This window comes from Xiphias gladius, chromosome 15 (assembly GCF_016859285.1).
Source record: "Xiphias gladius isolate SHS-SW01 ecotype Sanya breed wild chromosome 15, ASM1685928v1, whole genome shotgun sequence".
Taxonomy (NCBI): domain Eukaryota; kingdom Metazoa; phylum Chordata; class Actinopteri; order Istiophoriformes; family Xiphiidae; genus Xiphias; species Xiphias gladius.
Window position 1 is genome coordinate 14,560,257 of NC_053414.1, and position 19,260 is coordinate 14,579,516.

At 39.8% G+C, this 19,260-nt stretch overlaps 3 protein-coding genes and 1 long non-coding RNA gene across 11 annotated transcripts in view; 2 read left to right on the top strand and 2 right to left on the bottom strand.

The window, feature by feature from the left end:
• rnf24 (ring finger protein 24) overlaps positions 1–7,337 on the top strand; it is a 37,118-nt gene extending 29,781 nt beyond the window's left edge. For 6 of the 7 annotated variants that reach the window (XM_040145331.1, XM_040145334.1, XM_040145330.1 and 3 more), the window contains 2 exons: positions 961–1,040; positions 3,627–7,337. In XM_040145331.1, coding sequence (XP_040001265.1) covers positions 961–1,040; positions 3,627–3,768 — 222 coding nt within the window. In that variant the 3' untranslated portion in view covers positions 3,769–7,337. Of the gene's footprint in view, positions 1–960; positions 1,041–3,626 lie in introns of those variants that run through there. The other variant, XM_040145337.1, reaches the window with a different exon arrangement.
• A 5,405-nt stretch (positions 7,338–12,742) lies between these two features.
• Positions 12,743–13,521, bottom strand: LOC120800825. Its single transcript, XR_005709017.1, has 3 exons — positions 13,173–13,521; positions 12,889–12,943; positions 12,743–12,794 (listed from the first exon to the last, which is right to left on the bottom strand). It is a non-coding gene; the product is annotated as an uncharacterized LOC120800825 (long non-coding RNA).
• Positions 13,522–14,541: 1,020 nt separating this feature from the next.
• On the bottom strand, positions 14,542–17,027 carry ccdc86 (coiled-coil domain containing 86). Its single transcript, XM_040145107.1, has 4 exons — positions 16,359–17,027; positions 15,645–15,774; positions 15,473–15,547; positions 14,542–15,103 (listed from the first exon to the last, which is right to left on the bottom strand). The coding sequence occupies exons 1-4, from the start codon at positions 16,874–16,876 to the stop codon at positions 14,951–14,953; spliced, it is 876 nt and encodes a 291-aa protein (XP_040001041.1). The 5' UTR covers positions 16,877–17,027; the 3' UTR covers positions 14,542–14,950.
• A 2,095-nt stretch (positions 17,028–19,122) lies between these two features.
• glb1 (galactosidase, beta 1) overlaps positions 19,123–19,260 on the top strand; it is an 8,503-nt gene continuing 8,365 nt past the window's right edge. The window contains exon 1 of one of the 2 annotated variants that reach the window (XM_040147460.1): positions 19,123–19,260. This exon is cut by the window's right edge and continues 119 nt beyond it. The gene's annotated coding sequence lies outside the window, so the exon portion shown is untranslated. The other variant, XM_040147459.1, reaches the window with a different exon arrangement.

Consider the following 19,260-nt stretch of genomic DNA (forward strand, 5'->3'; position numbering starts at 1 on the left):
TCTACTGGAAAGATGTGATGAATAAGCTTTGCACTTATGATTTCTTCAGTACATCCTGGGAATTCACCAGTGCGAATACATTTCACATCCAGAAAAATTCATGAGAACCTGCTATGACAGTATGAAGGCAAACTGAATTTCCAAAATTAGACAAATTGGCAGCTGACAAGGATCTCTCTTACATATTTTACCCTAGATTTTCATGAAAAAACATGTCCCACATGGCCAAAACAGTTAGGTAGGTCATAACCTGTTAGTGTCATACTTGAGCATTTATTTGTTTAAAACAAAGGCAAACAACCACAACCCGTCCACTAGGATTTCCACAATTACCCTGGAAAAATCACCAGACAGGGATATTGGACAAAACTGACAAAAACTAGAAGCCCTGAGGTCATAGAATTTGGTATAAAGCCAATGAAGAAAGCCCATAAAAACCTGTTATTCTCTTTTGCATCCAAAGATTATGCTTTTAATATGTACCAGTTGTCCCAGATTGGCTTGGATGTCCATGTGGTGTGGTTCGCTGCTGAGGTTCTTAATTTTTACAAATCTTTCAGTCTTTCTAACACTTGGAAACAAAATCTTAGTTGGTCTTTTAACTCCATCACAGTGATCTATAAAAGTTTTTCTTTTGAAGGAAAGAAAAAACGTTGCCACTAAAAGAACTAACTGAACAAGTCCCCAGTGTAAGTTAAGTCAGAGTTATATAACAGAACAGAGGTGGTCAGTGACTGTTCCGTTGTTTGTTTCAAATTTTTTTGCAGATATCGGCCAGTTGTATTTCTCCATGTGTTTTTGACTTTTGCTGTTGCGATAGTTTGTTTCCAATCCAACAACATAAAACTCAAATTAAGATTGAAAGAACCAAACCCGAAACACCGGAGAACGTCCAACATATTTGAAGTTGTTGCATTGCCTTCCTCAGAAAATATCTCTAATTTACGGTCTCCCTTTCAGATATGTGCAGTGTGCCTGGAGGAGTTCAAACAGAAAGACGAGCTGGGGATTTGTCCATGTAAACATGCCTTTCATAGGAAGTAAGTAGAAGGTTTTGTTTAGTCTCATGCACACGCACACACGCGCGCACACACAAATTAAAAAACAAAGAAAGAGGTGTTAGTGTGTAAGACAAAAATAACAAAGTTCATAATTATATATAAAGCCAAGTGTGTATGACGTGAAGAACTACACGGGACATGATAGATTGCATGAGCCAACTTTATCCCACACCTCCCCCTGCGCCCTGACCATTTCAACTGAGTTGTTTATATCAGCACGACACCTCCCTTGGCCTAGTTTTTTTTCCCCCAGTTGCAGCAAGAGTGGTCACCACTCACTAAAGCCACAGTATAAACACTCCTTTTATAGTCTGTGCAAGTAAAGCCATGTTGATTTACAGAGAAAACAGACATTCCAAGCAGACCACTGCCAAATAAAAATTCAGCAGTGAAGACCATACTATCTTCTCATACTTAGAAACACAGAAAACAGTACATTCATGAATAATATACGATGTGTGCATGTCCCCAAGTCCATTTAATGCTCATGTCCCACATGCTTTCGGAAGTCACAACTCAAGTTTGATTAACTCATATAGACAGCTACATTATAAAAAAAGTGGAAAATCCAAGGTGACGTCTTCAAAATGCCTCTTTTATCTGATCACCAGTCCACAACCATATATATCAAAGATATTCAAATAACAATGATATCAAACAGACTAAAGCAGCAAATCCCCACACTGGTGAAGCTGGAATAACACAATGCTTGAAATTTGGGTTTGAAAAAAATACGTGAAATGAAATGATTGTCAATTGACAATTGACATTTCAGCTCTACATCCCCTAATGTTTGACCTCATGCCACTTTATTAGTGTGTTTGTAGAATGAATGTGTGTGTGTGTGTGTGTGTGTGTGTGTGTGTGTGTGTGTGTGTGTGTGTGTGTGTGTGTGTGTGTGTGTGTGTGTGTGTGTGTGTGTGTGTGTGTGTGTGTGTGTGTGTGTGTGTGTGTGTGTGTGGAGCATATTTAACTGCAATATGTGCACAGCTACTAAGTGCTGAACCTGAATAGCTGTAAATCTATTTTGTGATCATGAAACAATCACCTCCTGTAGATTTGGAAAGTGGCTGTAGAGGTCTGTAGTTCTTCACAGATAGCACAGGCTGTGGTGAGCTTGGATTCTTGGCCTTTTACAGTGGATTCATATAATAATATGTATTTATGGTGGGAAAAATAAATAAACATCCAAAGGAAATCAAACCCCTCCTGCATTGTAAAACCCTTCTCTGCTTTCCATCTGTATTAGAGAGCCACTGAGACTGGATTTTATATGTTGATAACAATATCAATATTTGAAAAATGCAAAATGCCATGCACAATATATGTACATTTCTTAAAAAGAAAATGATGAAAAATGTTTAAAAGTCCCCTGACCTTAGTTTAAAAAAAAAATGTGTGTGTGTGTGAAAGACAGATTTGTCAGCGCTTTAAACTTTGTAATAGCTGCACAGTTTCGCAAAATGATTGCAAACATATCTTTGGCATTCCTTTGGTGAAAGCTTTTGTTACTTATCAGCTGACATACAAATGGGGGACGATGGGATGTTCCACCACGAGCCTCCAGAACATCTTCAGTGCTCTTTGTCATAAATTTTTCAAGTGTATTAAACTCTTAGGGAGGAATGAACAGCCTTCTTCCAAAGGTCATTCCCTCAAATGGTGTTTTTTGCTGATGGTGGCAGGGAGCACATCACTGCAAAATCTCACATAGGTGTTTAACCACTTAGAGGACCCCTAAAATCCCCTAAAGGCCCACTAGAAACCTCCTCAAGAACTACTAGGACGTCTTAAAGGACGACTAAAACCTCCAAAAGACTCCTAGAAACTCTTATATGACCTGTAGAACCTCTTCAATGGCCACTACAACCTCCTAACATCCCCCTGAACCTTCTGAAGGATCTCTAGAGTCTTGTCATCGACCTCTAAAACTTCAAAAACTACATGTCGATGTTAGATCCTTCAGAAGACCCTTAGAAACACCTAGAGGACCTCTAGAACCTCTTAAATCTTTTAAACAACCCCTAGAACAACCTAAAGGACTTTTACAACCTTCCTATCGACCTCTAAGACATCCTAAATGATTCTGAGAACGTCCACAATGACCACTATAACGTTGTGAAGGACCCTAGAACCTTCATTAGATTCTGTAAAAAATTTACCACTCACGTGGTGAATGAAACAAGTAAAACGTAAAGTAAGCCTCGAGCCAGGTTTTTTCCTTTAATTTGTCACCGGTCTATATGTGCCAGTACAATACGTTTATATGCTAAATTCATCAAATTATCAAAGAATACTATTATACATTGATTTATGGTTAAATACTATGCTTCCATCTTAACCTTTATGCACTATACTGCCAAGCTCACAAGCAAGTGCAAGTGTTGGTTATCACAAGTCACTTAATGTAATCTGTGTTCTTACTGTGTATATAAACTAGAATAGCGACTTTGATTAACCTTTGAGCCTTAAGTTAAACCAAGTTTCCATTTTCTGATGCCTCTGCTTATCTCTGTCTTCCTTGCCTTAACTCTGTCCCTGTTGTGCCTTTTTTTTCCCTCCCAGGTGCCTCATTAAGTGGTTGGAGGTGAGGAAAGTGTGCCCGCTGTGCAACATGCCCGTCTTGCAGCTCGCCCAGCAGGCTGGCAGCACAGATCCCGCTGTGCCAATACAGCAGCCTCTGCCTGGCATCGAGAACCTGGTGTAGCAGACTCAAACCATCTCAAGCAGTACACTACAGACACACAAACACACACATCCCATCACTCATACTCTCACCTGTACAGGTCCGCTATGGTATGAGTCTGTGGACAGATGGAGAAACTGGAGTTACTGCGCAGATACTCACAAAAACAGTGAATCGGCAGCCATCGTCAGCTCTTTAATCTTTGCATTGGTTCACAAAAGGATTTCTTTATCAGTTCTGACTGATAATCAACTGTTTTCCTGTTTTTCTTTTCGCGGACAATGAAGAAGAGTTGATCTAGAAAAAGTCTCCTGTCTTGGCCATGATTTGGTCGATAACTTTTTCACAACCAAAGCACTTTTCTGGGGACACCAGCTAAAGACCAGGATGAAAAAAAACATAAAAGCCAAGAACTACAATACACAAAAAAATTTTTTTTTTTTTTTTTTTTAACAAGCACTTTATGAGAAGTCAAACCTTAATTGCTTGTGATCGTAGTAGCAAGGTCATGTTTTATATTTTTATCATTAACTATTATTTCTGTGCACAGTGCAAAACCACATGGGTTTTCATTTTTAATTAGTAAACTTTGATTTTTAAACAAAAAAAAACAATATATATCTCAAAGGGACAACAATACTTACGTCGGAAGATGTCAGGAAATTTGGACAATAGTTTCTGTTCAAATTGCTCACACATGAAATAATAACCTCAAAGCAACCTCGAAGACTTTACGTCTGACTAAATGTGAAAGGTTTGAATGTGTTGAAAGCCAGAATTTTACACACAAACATTAACTCTGACACACTTTATGTAAAGCCTATAGAATTTGTTCCCTCATCACCTGTTGTCATTCATAACAATGTTACTGTTATTATCATTTTTTACTACTCTGTCAAAACAGAAAGGTGATACAGTGAACAAATTTATATTTTCATTAAATGAATTTACCGGGTAACTTCCTCTACATACGAGTGCTATTAGGCAAACGCAGGCTACATGCTGCTGTCACCCCAGGAATACTCAAGATCTTTCTTTTCTTTTCTTTTCTTCTTTTTGGAAAAATATTTCAGGACCTCTCCAACAGAAAATCAACATTTCAAATTACCTACTTCAACTACTGTGTTTATCTAAGCAGTATTAGTGTGTATAACCTGCATTGTCTATAAAACTGTTTACAAAACAAACACCAGTAATGAGGCGATATTAAAAATCTATAAAATAACATAAATGTTCCAGTTTTATCTTGCTCTGCAACCGCATCGTTTTATTTTTATTGAAGCTGAGCTGTGTGAATGTTACGATGGCTTGAGACACTTCACAAAACAAAGCAACTAATGTCAAACTGTTATTTTGATTTATATTAAACTAGCATCACATATTCTGCAAGAAAGTGATTGACAATTCATTTTAGGATGAGATCAGAATGAACTCCTACTTAAAATGTGCTGCGTACACAGTTCCAGTTATCTTTGCTTCTACCCCAGTAGAGCATTTCTATTTTTTTTAATTTTTTATTTATTATAATTTTTTGGTACAACTACATTGAGTGAATGAGTTAGCGGATTGACACCTGCATCACAAGTACTGCCCTCAGCATATCTTCTGGTTAAGATACACACTACTTTGTAAAACACATCTACATGCACAGAGGGACGGGCACAAGCCTCCCCCCTGCCTGGGCTGCCAGAGAGTTGGTGGTCAGCAGGTTGTAATGAAGCAGCATTTTCATTCATACACTCACACATACAGGGTAGTTCAGCTTTTTGGCTGCAGTATTCTGGTGCTTTCGCCTCTCTCTCTCTCTCTCTTTCTGTACGGTACAGGGTGCTTTTTGTGTTGTGCAACACATACAGTAACTCTGAGCCCCGCTTTTGTGTATGTTTTTTTTGTCCTCATCTCTTTTTAGCTGCTTTTGATAAATGTGTTGTGGGTGGGGAAATGTGCTGATGTAAAAGGGGGCTAAAAAAAAAAAAGCTGTGCTTCACAGTGATGGACCCAAGATAAGTTGGAGATTGTCTTTTACCTGTGACATGTATTGTCCAATGACAATCGTACATTAGTTTTAAAGGCACAATCTGTGATCCAAGTAAAATAAAATCAAATAAATAAGAGTTGTCCCACTACTTAAAAAAGGAACAAAAACAACCAAAAAGGCTTTTATTTTGAATTCTGATAAATGGAGAAGGACACCAAAATCTAATTTCCATCTATAACTCAAAGTCTTCAAATATCTTTGTGAATATACAAAGCCTCAGATTTAAACAGTAAAAATAATTACTGCCTTTACCACACTTTATTCCCCATTAGGTTTTATTGTCTAACACCAAACACTGTCATGGACAGCGTTGCGCAGGTTCCCAACACATGGGCGGTTTGACAAGTGACAATGTGTTTCACCCTCCGTGGCAGAAAAGCATTGTTACTCTCATCTCTGTGGTTTGAATGTTTCATCTCTGTTGAATGTCTGCCCGCACCCCACAGTGACGACCTTTTCAATGGGGTCAGAGCATGCAGCAAGGTGAAAAATGTCAACGTTTAGATGAGAGCAAAAGCAGGATTTCTCTGTCCTGTGTGTAGCGTTTCAGTTCGTTTTTACATGCCCTAGAAGAACTCCGATCCCCATATATTATGCAGTGCTACACTACCACTGATGAAAAGACTATTAACACTTCAAACTAAAATTCAAAGAAACATTTCGTCCGCATTACCCCTATTTGAACAAAAACTGCCTCAATCATTTAAAAAAAATAAAACTAAACAATACCATGTTGATTAGCAATATCACAACCTCTTCACTCTAGTGAATTGATGATTTAATTCGTGATTGAAGTACATCATCTGGCCTATCACTGAAAAGGTTGTGGTTTTATGTTGAATAAAATATGCAGCCTAAGCTATGTTGCGTTATGTATGGTATTCGGTACCTTCTCGCTTCTTAGTCTTTGATTATGAAGAGGCTCTGACTGTTTCATATAACACATATCTCACTGCAGATGTTACAAAGTGAGACCAAACATTCTTGGTCATAAATTATTCCCCGAAACCTCACTGATTAAACTATAAGTCGACTACTAATTCTGCCACTGTCCCCGAAAGATGACATATTTGGTAGCTCAGTGCTAGTAACACAAGTCTTAAAGCTTTGTTCCGGCTAGCGGTTTTCTTTTTGAATGTATGGTTAATGAGAGACAGAAAAGAAAATTAGGAGACTTAATGTGAAAGCATGCTTTATTGCATTGTCAGGTAGCCACTGATATCACCATTGTTAAATGTATATAGACAGTAGTGTCAGTAGTTGTGTATTTATACATAAGGTGCACAAGAAATGCTCCTTCATATAAACTAAATGGCAGCTGAACACTTCCTGCCATTTGGCCATCTTAAGTGTTGTGTTTGATTATAAACACTTTTAGCCTTTCCACCTACACTTCCCCGTTTCCCTCCTGTGTGCCGTCCTAATCCCACTTCAAACAAAGTGCCAACCCAAATTGAAGTCCGAGCCACCAAGAAAGAAGGTCCTGCTTTTTGAAAAGAAAAGAACAAGAGGGCAGAGTCTCTGTCAGATAATGGCCAAAAAAAAAAAAAAAGAGAGAAAGGAATGAAGGATTATGAGCCAGTCATGAATATAGTAATGGATGGCTTCCCACCAGTGAAATCCCCGTTGACGTCAGCGCTGCGTCTGAATTAATTCCATCATCAGTCACTTATAGGACTGTTCTTTCAGGGCACAGCATTTGATGGAAGACAGTGTTTGGGCAGAATACGACAAAACTCTACTGTTTTATTAAAAAACAAAAATAGAAGATTGATACACTTTCCCTTATAGATGAGGGGGGGGGTTCATTATATTGCCATGGTTGTTTTTAGCAATCAGACCATTTAGGATTCTCTCACTGCCTCCCTAAGTTAACTTCTTCTTGTGTTGTACGATGTGTTATTTATTCCTCCGTAGCTTTCGTAGTACCCTTCCGACTCACAAATAACTTCCCCCACTTAGTCCAAACAAACCCTCCCACCTTTACCAGTGTACCTGACTATACCCTCTGCCCTCACAACCCCTTTTTTTGTTAACACTGATTATGTTTGTGGACTCTCACAGACATTGTTTGTAAAACTAAGAATTCTGCAGCAGAATATTTTTGAAGACAATTGCTGTACAGTATTTGTAAGCTCTATTTTTGTATATTGCTTTTTTTTTGAGAAAATAATATGCATTTTTCTTTTCTTGTTTTTTGCTAATTTCATGTTTATTCATTTTAAGAAAATGTTGCATGTGACTGAATTGAACTGTAAATAAAAATTCCAAGTTTTGGAAATATTTAAGTGTTTTTCCTTTCATACTTGTAACAATATCTTTTATCAAAACTAGCACAGTGATTATGATCCAAAGATAATACTTGCCAGTGTGTTAAAGTGACAAAGAGTAGACCACTTGATGAAGAAATGTAATCAGTGTAAGATTTCACTCTTATACTAGTGAGCAAAGAGGCTTCTGCAAGTATTCAGACCCCAAGTCTGGCACTCTACAAATTGGGTTTTTTAAAATAGATTTACAAACATTTCTAGAATACATATTTTTGCTTTGTCATTATGGGTTATTGTGTGTGCGAACAACTTCCCAAAAAGTTCAGTTTAAAGCATTTTAAATGAATTTACAACACAATTAAGGTTGCAATAAGTGAAGGGGCCTGAATATGAGGCCGCTTGTTCAGATTCACTTATGGACTCATCTCAAATAAAATCACAAGATTAACGAATACATTGTACTTTGTTTAAAATGTATTATAACCAAGATATACAGTATCGCGGATGTAGTGAAATTGAGCAGACAGAGCCCCAACATTTATGTAATGGCACCATCTTGTGGATAAATGGCGTTCGTTCAAATCACCTGCATTAATTCGTCTACCCGAAGATCGTATTCACGTCTTCCTTATGGCTGCGCTTTTGACAATAAGGTGACCTATCGGGCTCGAAGCGCGGTTTTTATCTTTTACGCCAAAGTCTCTGTGTCACGGGCGCGTTTCTCGTCAGGGAGCCTGCGTTTTCGTTGGGTCATACAGCACGTGCCGCATGTACCTGTAAGGCAGTGACAGCAGCACGGGAAATTTCAGAGTACGCCACTGATATAGCATCGCACTGCTGTAACACTGTCAGGGTAAAAATAAATAAATAAAATAAAAGGTTATAATAGACACGGCAGAAGCAGACAGAGCTTCTTCTTTCAGCTCATGCCATCTCCTTCTTCGTTAAAACCTGCCGCCTACATTAACCACCGCTGACATCTTTGTTTTGATTCGGGAACACACAGCACTTGGGAAACGGGTAAAAAAAATTTTTTTTTTAATTTTTTTTTTTTTTGAATCATTAGGCAGACAAAACATTTTTTTTTTTCATTCAGATGGTTAGAAGAGTCTTTTTGGACTCTTGAAATACCTTCGGAGAAACGGCGGGTGTTTTGAAACGACCGTCTGTGACCGGATAAGTGACGTGAGATGCACAAAGCTATGGCTAATGTCATGTTAGCTTCGAGCAGAGATGAGGAGCCGCACGAATCTGCTAACAGGGTAACTGCAGGTCTTAAGAAAAAGTTAAGAAAAATAAAAAGTCTTTGGAAGGTATAAAAAGTGTTAAATTTAATTTACAAAACTGTTAAGTCCTCTCTTGCCTTCTGTAGGCAGTAATGTTAGTGTTCAGACTAAACATGACACTAAAATAAAAGTGGGATTTTTTTTTTTTTTCGGTGAAGCGTCAATTAGCTACAACAGCTAGGAAGCTCACTAGCTCATGTCACTTTTTTTTTTAGCAAAGGCTTCAGTAAAATCATTTTTCATTGGTTCATCTATCAAACTATTTTATGCAGCTTATCCACGTCCAGGTTGTGTTAATTTTATTAATTATATCATTAGCAATTATTGTTATACACTGCTGGGAGGTACTGAAAAATACAATATAATAAGTAATTCATTCATAATTTCCATCATACGTTCATAGTTTGGCTGGTATGATTGTGATACAGGTATTAAATTTCACACTGTGGTATTAAAAAGGTCTTAAAAGGTCTTTGATTTAACTTAACCCAGTTAAGCTCACTTCTTTATAACGCCACACCACCAGATTTTGTTCATTTTCAAACTTGTAGTCTTCTGCTCCAACTGATGCTGCTATCCGATTTTGCGCAGCTACCCTCTGGATCCCTGAAAGGCTTAATCCAACTTTTTCCACATGTGCAGTGGTACTCCCCAAGACCTGTAAACGGACTCTGACGTGTAGAATCTGTGGGAATTCCCCTTTTAAGATAAAAAGGCCTTTTTAATTTCTCTTGGCCGTTCACTCAGTGTCGCACAAGGATCACCGACATGCAGTATGACACACCGCACCTTTGCAGGTGCTTTCACGGCCATTCACACCTTCATTCCTCTGGCTGACGAGTCTCACATGACTGCCGTGTGACATGAGTGACCCTGAGTGTGAGAAGGCTTGCAGTTACACATATTTGAACTAATCCACCTGTCTGTTTTAAATTATGTACTCTAAAGTTACACGTATTTCTATTTCGCAGGCTATTCTGCTTATTCCGTGTTTATGTTCCTTATGTTATTATTTTGTGTCTTTGTTTCACCTCTGTACAACCAATTTAATCGACTGTGTGTGTTAGTTAAGCCAGTCAGCTCCTCTGAGGGGTTAACTAACACGCACAGTCAATTAAATTGACATTCACCTTGGCTATTAGTTTGTTCTAGAGGGTTCAGTGGATATGTCCGGGGTCAAAGCTTATGTGCATCATTAATAGGAACTGCATGTGAACCTGCATGTATGAAAGTACGAGAAACAGTGAAGCATCTGCTAAATATATTCTAATAGGTTAATCCCAGCCGAAAATCACAATAACATTAATGTGTGACTGGATGTTATTGACAGATTAATACACGCACCACCGAGTGGCAACTTCGCCCAAAATGATAAGGGCCTTTAAAGCAGGCCATGCATTGTTAGCTAATCATGTGGCCCTGGCTTGCATGCGTCCCATAATTCGCACCTTCGAGTTGTACTGTGCTACCACGGTACATAATTCTAAATATACGTGTTTTTCGTTAAATTACCGCAAACTAATTGACACACAGCAAATTAGGCCACAAAGGATTTCAGCACAAGCGCAATGATTGGTTCCTGGGACTCAAGTCAGAATATAATTAAGCTAAAACTAACAGCAAATTTTTTTGACCAATCTTATTCTTGATCATTACACACTTTCCCCCGTTTTTAAGGTAGACAAGGTTCATCTGTTTTGTGTCTGTGTTTGAGGAAACAGCCGCGTATGGAAGAAGTGAATAACTGACTGATGTTTTCATTTTATATTTTTCCGAAACCAGGAATGCGTTTCATAATATGACCACATTTTATTTTGAGTAACAGTAGAAACCATGAAAAATGGCGGTCTTAAGCCATTCTTTTAACGTTAGTGAGGCCACTTTGACAAATAGTCTCAGTCTCAACGAGTCATTTTGATGTATGGTGACACACCCGGGATGCATTTAAGGTCATTAATCAGAACCCTTTCTCACTGCCTGATTTAAAAAAAGAAAAAACATTAGAAGGAAACAAATTGTGGAAAATGTCATTTTGTAGTTACTCAGCTAGGATGAAACTAAGAGTACACAGAGGATAACATGTTTCCTGTCAGATAAAGCAACTGTATATACTAAATAAAGACTTGGTAGTTAAGATGTGCCACATATCATATGTCCAAAAGTCTGAGAGATCTCTTTCAGGGTTGGTTTCAAGAGTCTGTATGATTTTTCTTATCTGCTGTAAAATAACAAATACTGACCGTTGTATCTATAAATGATCAGGATTTACTTATTTAACTGTCCGAACCATGGCCTTCAACTCAATGGAGATAGATCAGTAGATTAGTAACTTCACATAAATTATTGTAAATTTACTATGGCATTTCAAAGAAAAAGTGTTCTATTTACACAGGAATTTTGAGACAACATTTCAAAAGTTTACCAGTCCAAAAATTGGAAACACTGCTTCCACTAAACTGACAAGTATAGCTTGGTTAAAGTATGTAGAAAAAGGTCATTTTAACATAATTGTTAAGGGGGAAAAAATGCCTGGTTAACTGGGCAGGAGGAGCCTTGAAAACTAACAGTCATGACTGAATAATTAATAAATAACTTTAAAGACAGTGACAATAAAAGAAATACAAACCTATTTCTTTTAGTTTTACCAGAATTTTATTAGAACATTTTAACACTTTGTATCATCTAGATTTTTAAAAACCTGTCAACACGAGTGCTTCATAATATTATTGAGTTATTATTATTGATGTATTTAAACATAAATTATATACTCTGTGAGTAACAATTACTGTATTCTGTAAAAATAAATAAAGACACTACAACCAAGTCACACCGTAGACAAGAACCTGAAGAGAACAACACTGAGGTGACAGAAAACCAGATCACTCGTGTACATGATCCCAGCATGTGCAGCACTAGCGTTAGTGGCAGTCGTGTTAGTGTTTGCCGAGGCTGTCGTTGATGCTCCTGCAGTAGTCGCGGCCGCTGCGGTGGACGTTGTCGCAGCATTGGCTGTCGTGGTCGCAGCAGCGGTGGTCGTGGCTGCGGCGGCGCTCGTCGTGGCGGCAGCAGCGGTCGTGGCGGCAGCAGCAGCGGTGGTCGTTGCTGCGGCAGCGCTCGTCGTTGCTGCGGCAGCGCTCGTCGTGGCTGCGGCAGCATCGGTCGTGGTGGCTGCGGCAGCGGTCGTGGCGGCGGCAGCAGTGCTCGTCGTGGCGGCAGCAGCGGTCGTGGTGGCAGCGGCAGCGGTCGTGGCAGCGGCAGCGCCAGCGGTCGTGGCGGCGGCAGCAGCGGTCGTGGCAGCGGCAGCGGTCGTGGCTGCGGCAGCAGCAGTCGTGGTGGCTGCGGCAGCGCCCGTCGTGGCGGCAGCAGCAGCGGTCGTGGCTGCGACAGCGGTCGTGGCTGCTGCGGTTTCTGTTGACGGTGCTGCAGTTGAGGCCGCCTGGGCATTTTCTGATGCTATTAATCGATAGATGAAACACCAGTATAAGAGAGGACTGTATCCCTTTTCCAAAGATCGCAACCATCCGTAACAAGAACATGTTTTACTCACCAATGATCAGGAGTTGTATCAGAATGATCAGAAGCATTTTTAACCTCTGTCACATCTAAAAGAAAAATGAAAACGTTTCCTTATTTGATCAACAAAAACAGTTTCCTCCATTTAACAAGCAAGTTAAAGATAAACTCATTCTCTCAGATTCTAGTAAAGTATTTCTTGAAAAAAAAATTGGAAATACTGAAAACAAATCTGAAAAGTGCAATAAAATCAGTTAAGCGATTTTCTAACACAGTACTCTAAACACTAAAAGACAGAAAAAGAAAGACTGCACTTACAAAACGTCTCTGGATTTTATGTCTGTCGCCACCTTGACCTGTGATGTTGCCCAGATTTAACTCAACCTCCAAGTTTGACAAAACCTTTATATGGTGAATGACAGAAAGGAAAAATCATGTGAAAGAGACCCGCCCGCATCGGCCACCTCAATTTAACAAACTGCTTTGTTTGTCCGTGCATTTTTAAAGAAAGTCAGATTATTCTGCTGCAACTGAAGGGATTTAAAAAGCAAACAGGCTGGTGATGAGTTGAAGGAGTTGTCCCGCTGTACGACACAAAGGCTGCAGTGTGCATATGACAATTTTGAATTATTTGTGCAAAGGCTGCGTAGGTAGTACTACAACAATGAATATGCCAGGTAAAGTCCATGGAATGAGAATAAAGGTGAGGAAAAAACAGGGTGCCTTTGTGTGCAACCTTCTCTTCAGATTTACTCTGCTATTTTGGGCCAACCCAAGACTGAAACCATGTCTCATCATGCATTCATTTACGTAGATGTTGCAAAGTAAACTTATGTGTCATGGCCAATACCAGCAAGTTGTTGGTCAGAATACAGCTCCCAGATAGTACCATAACCAAACATGAACCATAAATTATTGTTCCATTTGATTCATATGCTTGTGTGATCCTCTCAGTCAGTGTAAAATAATAACTTTGAGCACCTCAAATGAACACGGCCAATGACTATCTTCTGACGCGATGGTTCAGTCGGAGTCAAACAGCCTCACTTTGTTCACTAAAAAACGGATTGGCCTTTCACACTACACTCAGAACTAAATATTAAAAAGGGCTAAATTTTCTGCATGGTTCATGTAATGTGGATGTGAACACCCTCAAATCAAAGCAGAGCGTCAGCACTTTAAAGTGAGAATTTTCTCAAAGAGACTGTTAAAGGACCGAAAGTCTGTGTTAAAACAAGTCAGGTGTCCACACGACCACTGAAACTGGTTTGGCTCACTGTGATCATTCCTCCTGTCCATTGTGGCCCTAAAGAGATCCCCCCTCAAAGCAATTTCAGTTTAAGTGATGGGGGTCAAAGTCCAAGAAAACTCACTCTTGGTGTTACTTTCCCTCCACTGACTGCTGTTTCGGACTTGAAAAAATGCGAACCCATCCTTCAAAGTGAAAAGATATTACACTGGTTATACTCTAGCTACTCTATCTAACCCTTATGACCCCTGAAACAAATACAACAACCTCATACGCCGCTGTTTGTATAAGCCCAGTGTTGCTGCTGCTTCAGTGATTTTTTCGCCAAAAGTAGCTTGGACGTTCTTCTGCAGACCCCAGTTGAGAGTCATTTAAATTCACCAACAATGAACTGTAGACCGATCGATGAAGGATCTTTAAGGCAGACAATGATACTGATTTGAGAGCTGGAAAATTTTATTTACTATAAAATCCTGTGAGTGAAACAAAGTTGGTCATATGTGATGCTTTACTGGCACACAGGCTCTTTAAAGATAACACAGCCAGGCAATATTCAAAAAAATAAGGGGAAAGAAAAAAAAAAGAAAAGAAAAGTCGAATCCTAACTGTTCTGTGACGATCACCTTAGTGCCCGCCTGACCAGCAGCAATCACACATATTGTGCAGCATGTTACATTTATTTATGTACTTAGATTATTTTTCATTTAATACAATTTTTGTTTAGAAAACTTTTCCTCGGGTTAATGTGTAAATAAGTCCTCTCAGAGGAACGTGTCTGATTGTGTTTGTTGTATTTCAGACATCCAAGGCAAATCGCTGAACAGATGCATTTTTATTATCTCTGTCTTTAGGTTAAATCTTTGTCAGTCTTGTTGTTTTTTTGCCCTTTGGCTTTTACGTTCTGCTTCTGTGACTTCTGCAGCAGAGCCAGCGTGTCTCTCTTCTCTACTTTTCTGAGTTGTTTCCTCTTCATCCTCTTGATCTTTGCTGTGTTCCGGATCTGTGACACAAACGAGACCAGAGAAAATAAACAGCGGGTCAAATTAGCAACAGAAAGATCGTGTGTGTCGCTTGCCATGCATCAAAACTCCCTTGTGAATCTTTATACCGCCATGTTCACATTGTGCAGTACAATAATTATCGATGAGTCGATTCCATTCCATCTGTGTTACCAGTCAAATGGAGGCTGTTACTGTATTGCAAATATGGTACAGTATGACCCTGTATAATAATGTTTATGTTTTTATATTCTGTAGACAGTATGTAGAAATTTAGAAATGTGTGTCTGTTTGGCGTAGGTGGGTGAAGGTCTCCTACAATGTTTCGCCATCTGACCAAGCAGCACTTGCACGAACAACAGTTGACGTACCACTTGCACGATCTCTGCTTTGCGTTCATTCTCCGCGCGTCGTTTCAAGTTGTCTTCTCTCCTCTTCCTCTTGTCCTATTATTAAGGCGGGAAAAATAGAATCGATCAAAGGGTGCAGGAGCGTTCATGTAACAAGGGTCAAACAGACCTGCGTCACACGGCTTTAGTTTACCTCTTTCTGTTTGGCTTTCTCCTCTTTAAGCTGCAAAGAAAACCGTTTCACCAGCTCCTTCTCTCGCTTGGCCTCCATCTTCTTCTCCCAGGAGGAGCACAATGGCTTATCTCTTACCAACGCAGAGAACCTGGAGGGGAAATTTTTTTTTTTTTTTTTTAAACCAGGTTAACTAATAATACAAAAGACTTTAACTCTTCCACACTCCTATGTATCCACATACCCTACAGAGAGCTGCATTTCACTGGACGTGGTCAGTACAGTTGCCAGTTTGATACCCGAGTTTTTGTACCAATACCAGAATGATTTATGGTTTATTGTCAGGTAACATTTAACCAACTGAGAGATTTTGACAAAGCAGCTAACCTTGAATACATGACAGTTTTTGATGCTTGCTACTAGTGACCTAATGCTGTCAGTGCTCAACATTAATCCAAATTTCAGCAGCAATTTTACACACTGAATGACAAACAGGGGCTCTTAAACGCCATCTGTTGGCTATGAAGCTGCTCTCCAGATTCAGTATCAGGGCTGCCCACGAACGCACGCAAAAACCTACGTGGTACAGGGTGTAAATGGCCCAATAACCAGGCTTCTAAGGCACAGAAGTTCATTCATAAACCTTTGACCTGATGAGGGAAAGCACATGTCCAAAATCGGACAACACTGGGCTTTGTGGCCTGAAATGTATCCTGGTTCCGTGTCTTTCTTCACCTCTGCTTGTTGCGGTCCTTCCACACTCTCCCAGATTTCGGTTTTCCCAGGGGAATGACCGGGTTTTGTTTCCCACTTGGAGCCAGACGTCGCATCTTCTGCGGGACGGTCTCTGCAATCGTTGGGGCCGTTTCCGCTAGCGCAGGCCTGGACATATGACCGTCTCCGCTTAGGGTAACGTCGGCTCTGGCAGCTAGCTCCGACACCGTACACGGCTCCGGTCCAGCAGCAGACGTGCGCGGCGTCTCCTCGGCCACACTCTCGGGTATCCGCTCTGGCTCCTCCGTGCTTTTCTCTTCCACCGCCGGCAGCTCCTGGAGCACAGACCTCCTGGTCCTCCGGCTGGGAGTCCTCACCGGGGCTTCAGACTCTAGTAGCGCGACAGGAGTGCGCACTCTGCGGCCGCTGCGGGTGCGTCTGGTCTCCGGCGGCGGATCCTGGACATCCTCCTCCTCCTGCTCGTGTCCCACTTCGGAAGCGGTCTTTTCTTCTGGTATAGCTTTCTGCCTCCTCGACATGTTTTTCTAATTAAGTTGACTACACCACATTACTCCGATAAACTTCTGTACCCACGTGTGACCACCGCCTGTCGTGCCTCCTTTGCTTTGTTTCCGATTCCTTGTCGAATGGTAAACAACGCGGGGAGTTCATTACTGCCCCCGCAGGTCTGGAGTGGGAACTGCAAATGTGAATTGAAGCCTGAGCGTTCTCCTTCCAGCCCAGTTTGCCCTTTCGTCCTGCGCCTGTTAGCCCTAATCTTTTCATGCCTACCACTATATCATTTCTCTCCGATATATGTCTGTATATATTTACAGCAAACAAATAACACGTACCTGACATCGCTCGGATACTTCCCTATCATGTGAAATGTGCTGCTCGTATTACTGTGTTCTATTCTTAATCCGGACATTAATACTTCCTCTTTTCTATTTCCTCCCATATTTCTCAAACCACTCACCTTATTTTGAACTGCTGCTGCCACTTTTTATAGATTTTCTTCCATTCAATGCCCTTTCCCTCTGATTTTGAAGGTTTAATACAGTGAAGAATACTGTAGCTTGTTTGGCTAGTTTGTCCACTCCTGAATGTATTGCCATTATTTTGAATAATAAGTCCTGGCGATTACAGGATGCACCTGACAGGAGAGGGCACTGGGTCACTAAAGAACTAGAACTTTATTTGGTTCGATTTTTTTCAATCCATTTGGAAGCCATAAAAATGGCGAACAATGCAACAGTGTACACACTTAGGAAATTTGAATTTTGTTAGTTCAGCACTGTAGCTAATAACTGCGACTGCAGAACCTGTATTATCTTTTAATGGATCCTTTGGCCCATCTGTTAAAACCTGCACAGTCTATATATTTACATTCCTTATAATTATAAAACTCTCTCACTAAATCCGCACTTTTATGTCTTGTTTTCATTTGAAGTAATTTCAAAACTACCCTTGAATTTGCTCAGTCTCTCCCCCTCTTTAAATAAGCCAGAATGAGCTGCAGAACATACTGTATACACATGACTACCCCACAGAAGATGAAAGAAAATAAAAACAGATAAAATAAAATGAAATAAAACTTAGATTAGTTTATGTATAATAATGTATACATATTTTGTTTCCATAAATTTTAAGATACTTAGAGTACAATACAAGTGTCTTCAAATGTGCAATAAAAGAACATGGACATTTGAATAATCTACTTCTGTGTATGTTTTTTTTTTGTCGTAATCAACATTGGTATGAGAAAAATTCATCTTTCTTGCCCTTTAAATATAATACAAAGTTTATCTCTTTTAGAAAGACATTTGGAACAAACAGGTTTTGGAACCAATTATGAAAGCTTTTCCAAAATTTGCATCAGATTAGCTCAGTTTAAAAAAACTGCATCACATACGATTTAACGTCTAAATTAAATAGCATACTTAGAAAGTCATCGCAAGACTATATCTCTTTTAGAATCTAAAAATGCCCAAACAGTTCCTGTTTTGCTTATTGGTCCACTGTTATCCGTTACTACCTAGTCCTGCTGTTTGAAATCTTTATTCATTTTCTCCTGTAATCTAAATAGATAGAAAGATATAGTGTTTTACTGAGTCCCAAGGGGAATTTGCAGCATTACACATCCCATCAATCACAAAACAAACAACAAAAGAACCCTCAACTAAATAAAATGACAAGAACATACATAACTTAAATCTTCACCCAGAGAGTGGACTGAAAACAAGTACCATACTCTAACTCTGAACATGTACATTACACTGATATTGCCTGGTAATATTCTGAACATTGTGTGTCCAGTATATACCGTGTATATGTTTGTTTATATGTGTATATATGTACATATATGTTTGTGTATATATGTGTATATATATGTATATGTATACACAAACAAACACACACACAGAGGTGTGTACAATGATGTAATACACAGGTGTGTATGTACAAATTCCATGTATTCTTCTAGTCCATTATATTTATTACAGCCAGTGGATCCTCTTGTCCAGAGGATATGTACGTTTCCAAATATAGACAGATGTTATTAAGATAACGAAACCCATGAGGGTTATCCTCCTTCCTCGGAAATGTAAGACTCTTCTCTCTCCTCCATGTGTTTTAATTTTGTTTTATCAGGCTCCTCCGTTCCCTAGCTTGACCTCAAACCCTACCGGAGCTGGTCCCTCCACAGACGCTGGCTAGCTAAGATGCGCAACACTGACGCTTGCTGACCAATAACCGTTCTCACACCACAACGTCGTTGTATCACATGACTTCACTTCCGCAACCCGTGACCATGCCACGGTCGTTCAAAAACGCCACTGTGTACCCGGGGAAGTGGCTACTGTAGCTGACCCTGCCCAAGTAAATTGGCGTTGCGATCGAAGTTGCGGCGGTTGAACTCTTC